The following is a 14255-nucleotide window of genomic DNA, read 5'->3' as shown; positions in this document are numbered from 1 at the left end:
ATTTAGATTAGAAACCAGTTAGAATTTAAGTCAACCATTTGGAATGCATTTAATAATATAAGACGTTGTCCTGTCATAGGCCGCCTTCTATATAGGGAAAATAAAATTTGTTTTAACGTACACAAAAATATATTGAAATCGGTTGGGCGGTTTAGGAAATTAGCGTGTACGAATACAGTGACACGTGATTTTTATATATTAAGATAATTTTTTTTATTTTCCTAAAGCACCATTAATTCAAATAATTTTTTTTCTTGCAATTATTCTCACGTTGGCCATTGCATCTTTTTTTTTGATTTTACCAAATATTTGTTACTTTTTAAAAACGCCCTAAAACGGTATCTGTAGATTTAAAATTAATAAATTGATTTGTAAAAAGACCCGCTACAAAGGTTTATTTTTAAAATATTTAAAAAAATTACCGGGAGTAATCATGATAACATGTGGTTCTCGCAGAAAATTACTTTTTCTTATAATTCGTGTCATTCTTATGTGTCCTATTTAAACAAATAAGTTACGACAATATCCCAACTTATATTGTGGTATTATTACAATAAATACGTACTAAAATAAATTTGTTATATGGTATAGTTGTTTGACCCTTAAATAAAATATCCTGATACAAATCCAATACTGTGGAATAATCTAACAGTGCCTTGTTTGTTATCTCCTCAAAATTGGATTCGCATCTTTTTTAGTTTCATGTTCTCTTCTGTCCTTTATTTCATTTCTCCAACATCTCGTTTTACAGCCAGTCGTCAAGGGAGCGGTGGTAAAGTGCATCTGTTTTATCTGTTTTAGGAGTTGTCTCCGCGAATTGGTTTATATGTTCTCGTGAGTATAGAATAGGTCAGGCACGTGGTAGTCAGCAGTTGAATAGAAAATACCATTATCGTTCAACTGCGGTCATTTTATGTTTTATTTTATAAGAGACCCAGCTTTTTTCACAAAATAAACATCATACAGGAATACATACATGTAGTTACTGAAGATATTATCACTGGCAACCATAGACTAAAATACATCAATGTTGGCAACCAAAAAAATTCTGAGCGTAAAATAAATATTTTTTGACAACTCATCTCATCCCCAGTGAGTGGTTTTTCAAAAATACAGCCATATATTATTTATTCAATTTTATTCTCTTAAACACAGTTTACATAACAGGTACCAGTTATACAAAGATGTTAAAAATAATAATAATCATTATCTGCATGGGTTAAGTTAGAAAAAGTGTTTTGTGAACACTTCACTTGGTGCTGTGGTGTTCGAATGTTTTAGGAAAGTCTATCATGCCGTCATAAGTAAAAATACATCACTGTCCTATAGATTCTCAGGATACCATGAATAATTCCACCCAAACATAGCACCGTCCTAGAGATTTTCAAGGATACCATGAATGATTCCACACAAACACAGTACCGTCCTAGTGATTTTCAAGGATACCATGAATGATTCCACACAAACACAGTACCATCCTAGAGATTTTCAAGGATACCATGAATGATTCCACACAAACACAGTACCATCCTAGAGATTTTCAAGGATACCATGAATGATTCCACTCTAACACAGCACCGTCCTAGAGATTTTCAAGGATACCATGAATGATTCCACACAAACACAGTACCATCCTAGAGATTTTCAAGGATACCATGAATGATTCCACACAAACATAGTACCATCCTAGAGATTTTCAAGGATACCATGAATGATTCCACACAAACACAGTACCATCCTAGAGATTTTCAAGGATACCATGAATGATTCCACACAAACATAGTACCATCCTAGAGATTTTCAAGGATACCATGAATGATTCCACACAAACACAGTACCATCCTAGAGATTTTCAAGGATACCATGAATGATTCCACACAAACACAGTACCATCCTAGAGATTTTCAAGGATACCATGAATGATTCCACTCTAACACAGCACCGTCCTAGAGATTCTTAAGGATACCATGAATGATTCCACCCATGACGGCAGTATTATATACATATTTGGTTATTTGTTGTTACATCATATTATCAACAAGTTTTAAATAATATATAGACAGACGTGCATATTATAAAAATATTATTATGTAAAAGAAAAGATGAAACATATACAAGTAGCGGACGGTAGGCGCTTTAAAAAAATTGACTATTGTTTAATAATATTGGTTTATCTTTATCCATATAATGAATATGGAAAAGTAGTAAATTGTAAAAATAAGAATTGAAGTCATTAAAAAAAAGGATCTTAAATTCTGGTATCACTGGAAAAATGTAGCACGGGATAGAGTTTTGTAAACATTTGTAAATTATGTCCAGCTATAAAAAACCTATTGAATAAACTATTCTATGGGTCTTGCCTGTTTTAGTGCTCTCCAAACGTCTTCCATCTTCTGAATTAACCCCATAATTCACAAATATTTGAGACCCTCAAATTTACGACAAGTCTCACTATACCAATCACGACGTACCCCGAAATAAGCGGAAACTTCAACAAAGGGAAGAAGAGCTTTTTTAATCATTAAAATTATACGAGCAAAAATAATGAGCGGGAAGCACTTGGTAAAATGGTTACTTCTTCAAAATGGTATGGCATAGGGTCCCACTGGAGTTAATTTCATAATGAATCCAGGGCCAGAGTATTCGGAGATCTCTGCTAAACCAACCCTCCCCCCTCCCATCCCACCCTTCGCTAATGCAGTGATTCTCAAAGTGGGGGATACCGTCCTGGCAACAGAGAGGATTAGATGATGGCTAGTGTCTAAATGTGTGTGAATACTGCCTAAGACTCCCTACTGTTCCCAACCATCTGGAGCCGGTGAGACTATGGCATCCCCAATTGAGGTATGTTGTAATGCTGAATGTAGTGGAGAAGAGAAGGAGATGAGGAAGAGGGTGGTGGGTAAGTTTTTGGCTATTTAGATCTGGGCACCAAACACGGCCAAAGCCATATCAAGCAACCTTTCAATTCCGAATGGTTTTCTTGAGTGATAGACCATACGTCTTTCACTCCTGAATACAGTGATCCCTTGATTCTTACAAATCCCTGACGTAATTTTCTCATAAATGTTCAACAAATTGAACAAATTGTAAATAATATACAGACGAATATTACGAGTATTATTACAAACCAATTATTGAAGAAGAAAATGTTTAGTTAACCTAAAAAAACGTGAATGCGAACAAGACACAACATAAATGTTTTATTTAATTTAATGTATTAACCCAGGATCTCTATTTAACCGGGACAACATTCTTACCACTGAGCTGAGTCACAATTAAACGAAATAAATATATTTTGGCTTAACATAGAAATGATACAAAAGGTAGTAGCCAACAAAATATAGAAAATAGCTTAGGATAATATCGGTAATTCTTAATTTTATTTATGAGATTGATAAAAGCGACTGAAAATAATCAGGTCTCAATAACTCGGAGGTCACAGTGTTGTCCCAGTAATAGAAAGGACATTTAAAAAAAAAATGTCTTTTTCTGCTTCAGGTTTCGTTAGATGTATTAATATTATCTTTTTCTTCAAGGATATAATTATGTTTATCGGTACAATCTTTAAAGTTATTCCAATAAAAATTTAATTTAATGTGTTGATTTGAATGTAAGATGTTTGGCAACATTGTCAAGAAATGTTTTTATTGGTCAAAAAAAAACAGTCAATTTTAACAGGACAAAACGGGGTGCGGTGAATCTATACAGAAATATATTTGAGCAACTATGGCATACACCCTCTCCCGCACCAGACCCGCAAACAAGTGAAGTGGCATCTCGGTCGGTGAGGTCATTGCTTTTAATTATGCCACACTCGAATCGCACTGCTTCAAGAGGACCCGATGGCCTACATCTTTGCAGCAGTAGGAACATTATCATGAAACTAGGAATTACACTTTTACACACTAATGTTGTCTGGGGCTTGATATAAAATGGCGCAGGCTTCTTTGTCAGATATAATAATTATGATAACACAACATTTAAATAGCGCAGTTTTGTGTCATTTCACTTCAAGCACTCAAGTATAACTACCCCTTCTGTTGAATTAAAATCTGGGAGCTTGTACACAGGGTTCTGAAACTCGTAGCACAATCGGGAAACTGGTGATTCTATTGTTATTCGACTGTGATTCGACAGCGACTGTGTGTATTCCTCAACATGTACTCAATTGGCGTTTATACATTTCAAACTAGGGTCACCAACATCGCTGAAGTGTATAAGGAGGAATCATGAGTTGCGATTTTAGCCGCACGAAAGAGAATAACAAAACCATATCTTATAAATAGAAAAAGTACAAAAAAGGTTTATGCGTTACCTGTATATGAGGGAATATACATAATTCCTGTATCCATCCTTGCTCTTAACAGGAATGCTCGATTTCAATACATTAGAAGCCCGCAGAAAAATATTTTTAGGCAAACACTTTTTTAAGTTAATCTCTGGTACAATACACAATCCGCCTATGTTGAAAGAAGTTAACTTTTATGTACCTATCAATTTTACTCGAGGGAGATCCCATGATTCTGCCTATCAGAACGCGCCAATAAACAGAGCGACTCAACTGCTTAAGACCGATTGTAGACATGACAAAATCAACTATTTTCGACACACACGAACTCTGTTGTTCATTTCCAAAACAATATTTTTTCTAACTAGAATTTATTTTAAAAACGTTTGCCTGAAAACAGTAAGATGGCGGTAATGTAAATCTTCGTTATAAAAGTTATGAATTTCAGTTACCAGATGGCACTATTTTTTGTATTATTTATTTAATTAGTTTATACATACACATCTTCGGATCTACCGGATCTGCCCTGATGATGGACACTGCAACGCTGTCCGAAACGTCGGCTAAAGAAGGAGTTAGCGCAACACGGCATAACACCCCAAAAACAAACAACAAAAATGCTTTTGGCCGTGAGAATCTAAAAACTTACCTAGTTTATACTACGTTAGAATATAAACGAATATATACAAGGTAACATTTAATTTAATTGTATGTATTTTAATATTTTTACAGAAAGCCTGACATTTCATTTTATATTATTATTATTTCTTCATATATCTTTAGTCCTGATTTTCCATATTATGACATGTATGATGATGTATGTGCCAATTTCTTAATTATGTATATCTCTATTAAAAACATTTTGGCATTTGGTTTTACATAGTATTTTTATAGTGAATAGCTCACAAGAGTCCCAACTGCTCCGGTCTGGAGCCAGTGAGACTATGGCATCCCCAATTGGGGTATGTTGTTTGGCTGAAGGTAAGTGGGTAAGGGAAGGAGATGGGGAAGAGGAAGGTGGGGAAGTACCTGGCCATTTAGATCTAGTCACTAAACACGGCTAAAGCCATTTGGAGAAACGTTTCAATTCTGAATGGTGGTCTTACACCAAGGCGATACTGGGAGTATCTTCCACTCTGGAACGTGCCGCATATATAGTATTTATTATTTTAATTAATCAATTGTGAAATAACACAAATCAATCAAATAAAATTTATTTGCGTACACAGGGTTCGAACCCGCGACCTTCGGAATGGGAGTCCAAAGCCTTACCACCCGGACTACGCCGGCCGGCATTGTAAAAAATATACCTACATCTGGTCAAAAAACAGAGAACCTGTGTTCGTTCTCCCTCGGTCAACAAAACCGTTTTCTAAGGCCCACAGAAATAAAAAAAACATTGCGGCTCCGACCGAATGTTTCAGTTTGTAGTATGTAGACCTCAGAACAGGTATAAAACTTATTGAGGACTATGGAAATGGAACAAAAATAAATACAAATAAACTTTTTCAAAGTAATATGTTTTAAAAAAAGAATCGGAATGTGGCCTGAAACGGCTTTAGCCGTATTAGGTGACCGAATCTGTATAGCCAGGTATTTTCCCATATTCCTCTTCCTAGCATCCCATATTTGTGTTGACATAAAAAAAGATAGTGCTATGTATTTGTCTTTGAGAAAGGAATGAAGGAACCGCAAACAACGCATAACGCTGCTTGCGGTTGCTTCGTTCCTTTCGTTTCAATGTGTTTATAAATTACACTACTACAGCTACACTACTCGCGAAGTTGATCGAAGTTGACCGAATACGATAGTGTGGGCACGAACTTCGCCTCGCTTCGGGCAACTTCGCTTCGCTTCGCCCGACTTCCGATTGTTGTCGGTAAATGCGCCCGAGTCAAAGGACTCGAAGCGTCACGGCATAAATAAACCAATCACTGACTGGTTGGACTGAGTTACTCGCGAAGTTGCACGAGTGTGTGGGCACGCACTTCGAACTTCGGCTAACTTCGTCGAGGACTTCGTCGAAGCGTCGAAGCGAGTAGTGTAGCGGCCGCTTTATTAGTCTACTATAATAATATTGCTATTGTTACAATAATATTGCAATTTTGCCATTTTGCCGTGCTAAAAACACTTTATTCAACTTCTCGAAATTAGATGTATATTTGTAGGAAATATAATTGGCATCTGATTATAATATTTACAATATTGTTTTCATTTTTAAAAAAAATTTTGAATACCACACCAGAGTCCCAACTGCTCCCGTCTGGAGCCAGTGAGACTATGGCATCCCCAATTGGGGTTGTTGTGAGACTGAAGGTATTGTGGACCTCGAAGGAGATGACGGGTGTATGATGATGTATATATATATATTTATATTTTATTTTTATTTTTTTAGAACATTTAAACATTAAATTATATGTTAAAATATATAATGTTACATTACATATTATAATATATAATACTTTATCTTGTCTTCAAATCTTGAACCACTATTATTTATTTTTATTTTATAATATTTTCATAAAATGAGAATTTGTACCCGCTAATCCGATGTCAGCGAGAGATTAGTTCAACAATATTTTATGTATTCAACTATACTGCTACAACTAAGTAAAATGCATAAAAAGTGCCAAAATTCCGTCGTGTGTAATGACTAATGAGAAATGGTTTGCTTTAACAATTTAATAATAAGGTAATATTTGTATATCGCAGTATTGTGTTATTTCATTTCAAGTGCGCTTAAAACTATGACAAAATTAAAAATAATCCTACAGTGCTCCTTACAAAATATTGATAAAATAATGTTTAATAAAGAATATGCAGTATACGAGTATACAAGGTAATGAAAAGATAACAAAAATTAACAATAATAGTGCTGTTATAGCATAGAACAATATTAGTAGAAAGTAACGGTGCTATTATAGCACAAATAAGAATGTCGAAAAATCCTGGGATAAATTTAATACAATGTTATGGATAACATAGGGAAACGAGACAAAATTCATAAACAAATTAAAAATACACCGTACGACATGGAACCAGTGCCGTATCCATAATAATATCCATAGATGTATAGTTCAAGTACTTCATCTCACAATTATAGGCATACCTTCGTAATGTAGTATAAAAAACAAATTAAATATGAATATAATTACGTTGTGGAAGAAAAAAAATTTTTTTGAAGTTAAAAAGGATGAAGGGGCCCCGAGACGTTCATTGCCTAGAGGCTCCGACATGCTTAATCCGGCCCTGCATGGAACAACTTAATTACTATAAAAGATATAGAAACATCTTCACTATTAGAATAGCTAAAGAATTGTACTATAAAGAAAAACTTGAAAAAAAATAACCCAAAGTAAATATGGAAAATATTAAAAGAAGTTACATACACACAAAAATACAAACAGAAAAATACTATTGAACATCTAAATATTAAATTAATAAATTAGATACCAATACAAGTACAGAAACTGTAGCAAATCATGTGAATAACTTGTTCGCAAGTATAGGAGAAGTTTTAGCGAACCGTAAAAATACAAAATACAAACACACTAACACAAACAAATAGATCAAACATCAATACACAACCGACGCAACACAGATTTATACGCCAATTATACTGTAAAACACTACTAAACTACATTTTTGGCTTTTAAAACTTTGGCTTGTAGAGCATTGACAACATGGTCAGGTTCTCTAATTTTCATACCGCGTTGAATTCGGCTATCCGCTAACTCTGGCAAAAGTGATTCGTTGAAAAACTTTGTCAGGCGTGGTAACACTTTTAGCTCAAATTCATTGTCAGGATATATTCTTATTACTTCTACTCCACTTTCAGAATAAATTATAATGTCACAGAAGTCCTTTCTTGTAATGAATAATTGTCCTTGAACTTGAAATGAATAATTATGTGACTTCTTCAACACAAGTATTCCATTCTGCACGGCAACGAAGATATTATCTTCCAGAGCTGCGTCAAAAATAGTTTTGTTTCCGATTGAGGGCAGACATTTTACTTCCACTATACCATTTTCTCCAACCAATCCATCTGGACTTGCCCCCAAGTATTTACCCCATTCCTTTCTCACAAAAATACCACATGGCGACACTTTTACCTTGTATCTTTCCTTGTACAAGTCAATCGCAGTCTTTTCTTTGATTCTGCCATAGATTATGGCTTTGGTCATGAGGTCTCTCCTCAGAAGCAAATTCTTGACAGTATTGTGTCGGGGTGTAGAATTTCTTAATTTATATATAAATTCCTGTAATATCGAAAAATCTGTTTTTGAAAAAATAATAAAATACACAGATTTAGGAAATGAGTTCAAAAGAATTTGACATTCTCAGACTATAAAAATATTACCATTTGTAATTTCGGCTACTGGCATTATACCTAGCTCTCTTATAAAAAATTTAGGCGTATTAGATCTATCAAAAAATTTATATATAAAAATGAAAAAGTCAGTCATTTTAAATACATGTAGGATTACAAAATATTATCATATTATTGATATTTAATTTTTTTTAAATATGGTATAATATCGTATAATTTAATAATAATAATATTTTAATATATTTTAATTATAATTTATATTTTAATAATTATCATATAATTTAATAAATAATAACTTAATAATATAATCGGTTTGAAAAATGAACAATAACCAAGACTCCGACCATGATAGCGCCATCTGTTGGGATATTTAAAAGAAGCTTTTAGTTCGATGTTCTACCGTATTAAAATTTTCAAATAGGCGCCACCAGACGGTCAATTTTAAAGGTAATTTAAAAATATAAGTTTTCTTTCTTAAATTATAGTATAAAAAATATTAAATTAACTTTAAAAAATGGAAAAATATAATACCAATAATTTATCGTTTAGTTTTGTTAAATAAACGTATCCAAAGTTTTATAATCTGCATTTTAAAAACAAGAACAATTAGTGTTTATGAAAAAATTAAACTACGAACCTATTTTATTTATTTTTTAGTTTTTTTTTTCGTACGTTTAAAGAAAACCCCTTCAGGTATTTTTTGACGATATTCAGCCTTTAATAGTATTTTTTTAAACGCACGTATTACGGTCTGAAAAAGGTCATATTTTCGATTTGATTTTGATAATTACTAAGCCTATGTTAATTTAAAAAATGTATAAAAAAAATTTTACTTGTTGAAAACACTATCATTATCGATTTGCTTAATAATATTATCATTATTTTAAATTAATAAAAAACTACACTCGGCCTTAACGATTCTGCATTATCCATCGACCTTTTCAATGTCACCTACAGACAATTCAGTAACTATCTTTTAACACATGTCACAAAATAGTAAAACTGCCTCTGTAAACTTTTTAATTTCTAATCTTCTCCATGATATATTGGTGTATAACCGTTTTATGGAGAACATGAAAAATAAATAAATAAATAAACACTCACTAGAGACCTTCGGACTTTTTATATGAAACAAATTGGTCCTAAAAACCATAGATATGCCAATATATAGACAGTACAGTTCCCATTTGGAGTCTACTTATTATACCATTCACCAATGAAAAACTCTTAAATTTTATTCCATAGACTTTCAGAGCTTTTATTGTTGGATAGAGTTAGGCAATCATATGACGTCACAGTATTTCGGTTCCAATTTTCAATCGGAATTATACCCCCCTGAGAATAATGTTCCGACGATGGCTTTCGAAATGCACCGCCGACTCGCCGGAATGCGCATGCATCCCAGTGAGGCGACTAATAAAATATTGCCAGCGTCTAAAATTAAAATTAAAATTCGCACTTTTCCCTATTTACTACGAGTTTCCGGACACCGTGTGTAGTTAGATCCGTGTTTGCAGCTTCTAAGCGCAGACGACATCAGGTTCGTTCAATTAGCATACTAGGATTAAACAGTGTTATTAATAATAAATTGCAAAACATTAGTAATGATTTATATTAATTTGGGGGTACACCTACACGTAATTTGGAGTTGCCATTTTACCGGGCCTAAAAAATTTAATTTGTGATGTGAACTAAAATAAATATTAATAAAATGGTTTATCAGTGCGCAACCTAGAAGATTCCGTACATATACAGAAAGTAAAAACGTTATAAGCTAAGTGAAATGATACACGAACGGACATGTTTTACTGCGATGTAAGTGACGTCAACAAGCACACCGATAAAACCAACGATCAAATGTAGTACACGCAATAAAAAATTGAAGTAATTCTGTATTTATGGCTTCAGTTGTAGGTACACTATATGAATTTTAAAAAATCATTATATTTCTGTTATATCTCTGCCTTTACTTGCAGATTTAGTGTGTTGGGAAATCTTGATAAAGTAAAAGGTTCTTTTCAAAAATTGCGTGTATTTACGTTACAATAAATATGTCTGAATTTAGCTACACTGTTCATTACTACCCGAGGGTTGGTAATTCTCTTTTTCTAGAAGCTTGAAGTCTGACAAGGATACCCCACAGGCAATTGCTAAACTCTAGCGACATCTGTCGGACTCTGGAGTAACCTTTCTGGCTAGTGCCATATATCGCTTGAATACCCAACTTATTACCATACATCACATACGAATGGATCTGAGAGAGACTGGCTGAGGGAAACTTTTTGACTTCTCCAGCAGGACTCTATAACCACCACGTTAACGAACTCTCCTATTTTGTTGCAGAAAACTACGGTCAATCCGGCATCCAGGCATTCCGTGAGCTGGCGGAGCGCGCCAACGTGTGCATTGCCAAGGAAGACTCGGTGCTTAGCAACGCGGCCGACGAGGATTTCGAGGAAGTGGTGAAAAACCTACGGACAGACCGCAGCGCACGTGTGGTGGTGTGCTTCTGCGAGGGGATGACTGTGCGGGGCCTTCTGGCGGCCGAGAAGAGGCTCAACCTGTCGGATAGGCTGCTGATTGTTGGCAGGTAAGAGGGTAGACGACTTTTGGAGGTTGTTAATATATCAATATCTCTTGAAAACGTTTTTCTCATACTTATAACACGTTAAATAACAGAACCAAAAAAGTTTTTTTTAATTTTCGGAGAATGCTGTGCTATGTTTATATTTATTTCGCTTATTTTATGAATTTTAAGAATTTTATTTATTTTATTAAATATTTTATTTTTATTTTTATTATATTTATTGATACATGATTTGGAGAGTACATTTGGTCTATTGTGATATTTCACCCTCCATGCTATGGATGACCCTATGTTATATATAAGAAAGATGAATAAGAAAAATGATTTATTTATTGTTTTGGTGTTTAATTCGTAGAACTCCATTTAATTTTTTTAAATAAATTTAAAATAAATCAAATTTAATAATTTTATAATAATTATTAAGTTCTGCAAGTATTTCTGTTATTTTTACAGTTTTTAATGTGACAGCTGTTTCACATTAAAAACTGTAAAAATAACAGAAATACTTGTTGAACTTAATAATTATTATAACGTTTTTAAATTTGTATTATTTTTAATTTAATTAAAAAAAATTATGTATAGCTAGTTTGGGTTACAGGAAGGGGATAAAGAAGTTAGAGAATTATAAGAAGATGAAAAATTTGAGAAATTATTAGTAAATAGATCACATAAATTAATTATGTCCATACTATACCGCTAGTTAGGGAAAAGGGATATATTTTGTTTTGTTTGAAAGGTGATTAAATTAATAGAGTGTAGAATGAATATTGCTTTATCAACTCGGTTTTTAAATAGAGATCTTCAAATATAACATATATTTTTTATCATGCGTAATGACCGACTTATATGCTATTCGAGCTAACATGTCCGTTCTGTTGTTTAATTAAGTATATGTATTTTTGCTAATATTGGGCTCAAACAGCAGTATCGTATTTCATGTAATAGTTAGGATCTTTCAATGCAGTTTGACATCGACATCATTGGCTCATACATTTTTTATATTTATTTGTCTGCTAAGCCCTTCATTGGCCTCATAAATTTTCATGTTATGATAATAATTGTTTATATTTCAATCCACCATTTCATTTCGAATCTGATTGGATTGGAAAATGGCATTATGGGTGAGGACTGTCACAATTCAATTACCTTTGGGTACTGGTTTAAATTATTTAAAATGTAAGTACTTTGAACAGGAAACTTCAGAAGCCGTAATGTCCTCGGATATGAAAACCAAAACGTCCAATTACCGGGCGGAAGATCTAGCAAATCGAATTATTTTAATGGTGCATTTTAAAAGGAGAAAAAATCTGGAAAGTATCACCATCAATCATAAGCTTTCTACCCATAAAATCATGGGTTTTATTTTAACGGTATTTGAATTTCAACGGTCATCTCTTTTTATTTTGATATATTAATGCCGCGCGTGAGTCCCAACTGCCCGGATAGTTGTACTCTTTGTACCGGTGGGACCATGGCATCCCCAATGGACAAAAAGAAGGATACGATGGCTTCCGTTTTCGAGATGTAAGGTGCTCGACTAGCGAGCTGGAGGTCACGGCTACAAATCCCGGCGTGCGCAAGTAAATTTCACATGATTATTTGTGTTTTTTCACAACTAGGAACTGCAGTCCATTTAAAAATATATATTAATAATGACCTTATAACTTCAATACCGGCCTATTTTTTTATTGTTGTAGTTATTTTTAATAGTTAAAATAATTTTAAAAAAAAAATTTTTTGGGTCACCAGTCACCCGTCTCAAAGAGCTTACGTCCTTTTTTCAACCTGAGCTGTATTTTGTATGAGATTCAGACTATTTTATTCTTACGAGCACCCACTTTTAACCTCTAAGAACACTAAGTAAAATGTCATCACTAATGTTAATGTATTGAATCAAAGTGCAAAAAAGGATCCATGAACGCACTTGATAAACCATTTACCGGTGTTTACAAACCTGCATAAAATATGTTCATCGATTAAAATATGAATGTGAACCAGAGTTGCTCATGCATTTGTTCTAAAATACTTACAAGAAATAAAAAGATTTTCAAATTCTCAATAAAAAAATTCCCACAAAAAGTTACTTCACTTCGAAAATGGAATAAAATTCTGTTGAAATAAGCGTTGTTTTTTATTATCTATTCATTTTCGGATTTTCTCTCTCGCAAATGCTTTAAAAATTGAGTTATTTGTAAATTTGCTGCGAACGAAATCGAATTATAATGCGTTCTCACAATTATTGTTAATATTTTTTTTCAATATGATTGGACAATCAAGAAATGCTCAGAATCCTCGTATTTTCCCCACAAAAAGGTTCTCCCCGCTAAAAACCAAATTCTCGAAAATCTTAGATATTCCCCGCAATTTAAGAAATAATCCAAGAAGTGGCCACCTTGATGTGGATATTTTAAACCATACTAACGTAGATTGGCTGTAATTAAACAGTAGATTTGTCGTACGAAACAAACGGTGTATTTTAATGACATGGCGTTATATTTGTTTTTAAGTAAAGAATTATAAATTCTACTTATAATAATACTTATAAGCTCAGAATCAGCGTTTGTTGATCTGCATGAATATATATATATTCTTTAAGCCATTATATTTTTCCAAAAATTATATGAAAGAAAACTATATCGAGTCGAAAAATGTTGCGTCTCCTTGATTCGCCCTAGTCACTTCGTGTCCGTAACGTGTTCCCTGCCGCTCTGTTGGATTTGACCTGATCAGCTAGTCAAACTCAGTTGTCGTAGTATTGTATTGGTACTCATCGATACGATGCCTATATCTTCAAATCGATATTTGTAACGGAAATCGGACTTACAATACAATTTTCTTCGATCTTAAAATAGTGCATTTTATTGTGTCCTAGGACACTCTTTGTTTTTAGTTTTATACACCGTATAATTAAATGTTATTATGCGGTAATAATCAGTCTTAAAAGGCATAACTTAAGGTTTCCAGTTTTATTGAGATGTTTATTTAAATGGTGTTATAGAGTAATGTCCTTTATATGTAGTTATCTGGTTGAACGTCTGAACTAA

General features: G+C 33.3%; 1 protein-coding gene across 2 annotated transcripts in view; it reads left to right on the top strand.

The window, feature by feature from the left end:
* Positions 1-14255, top strand: part of LOC149419964 (metabotropic glutamate receptor 1-like) — a 426820-nt gene that overhangs the window by 352050 nt on the left and 60515 nt on the right. For both annotated transcript variants that reach the window (XM_089637395.1, XM_089637394.1), the window contains exon 6: positions 10968-11214. In XM_089637395.1, coding sequence (XP_089493521.1) covers positions 10968-11214 — 247 coding nt within the window. The remainder of the gene's footprint in view (positions 1-10967; positions 11215-14255) is intronic.

This window comes from Hesperophylax consimilis, chromosome 11, assembly GCF_061612785.1.
Source record: "Hesperophylax consimilis isolate HC1 chromosome 11, BYU_Hcon_1.0, whole genome shotgun sequence".
NCBI lineage: Eukaryota > Metazoa > Arthropoda > Insecta > Trichoptera > Limnephilidae > Hesperophylax > Hesperophylax consimilis.
The sequence above is the reverse complement of the archived record's forward strand: the minus strand, read 5'-3'. Positions and strand labels throughout refer to the sequence as shown.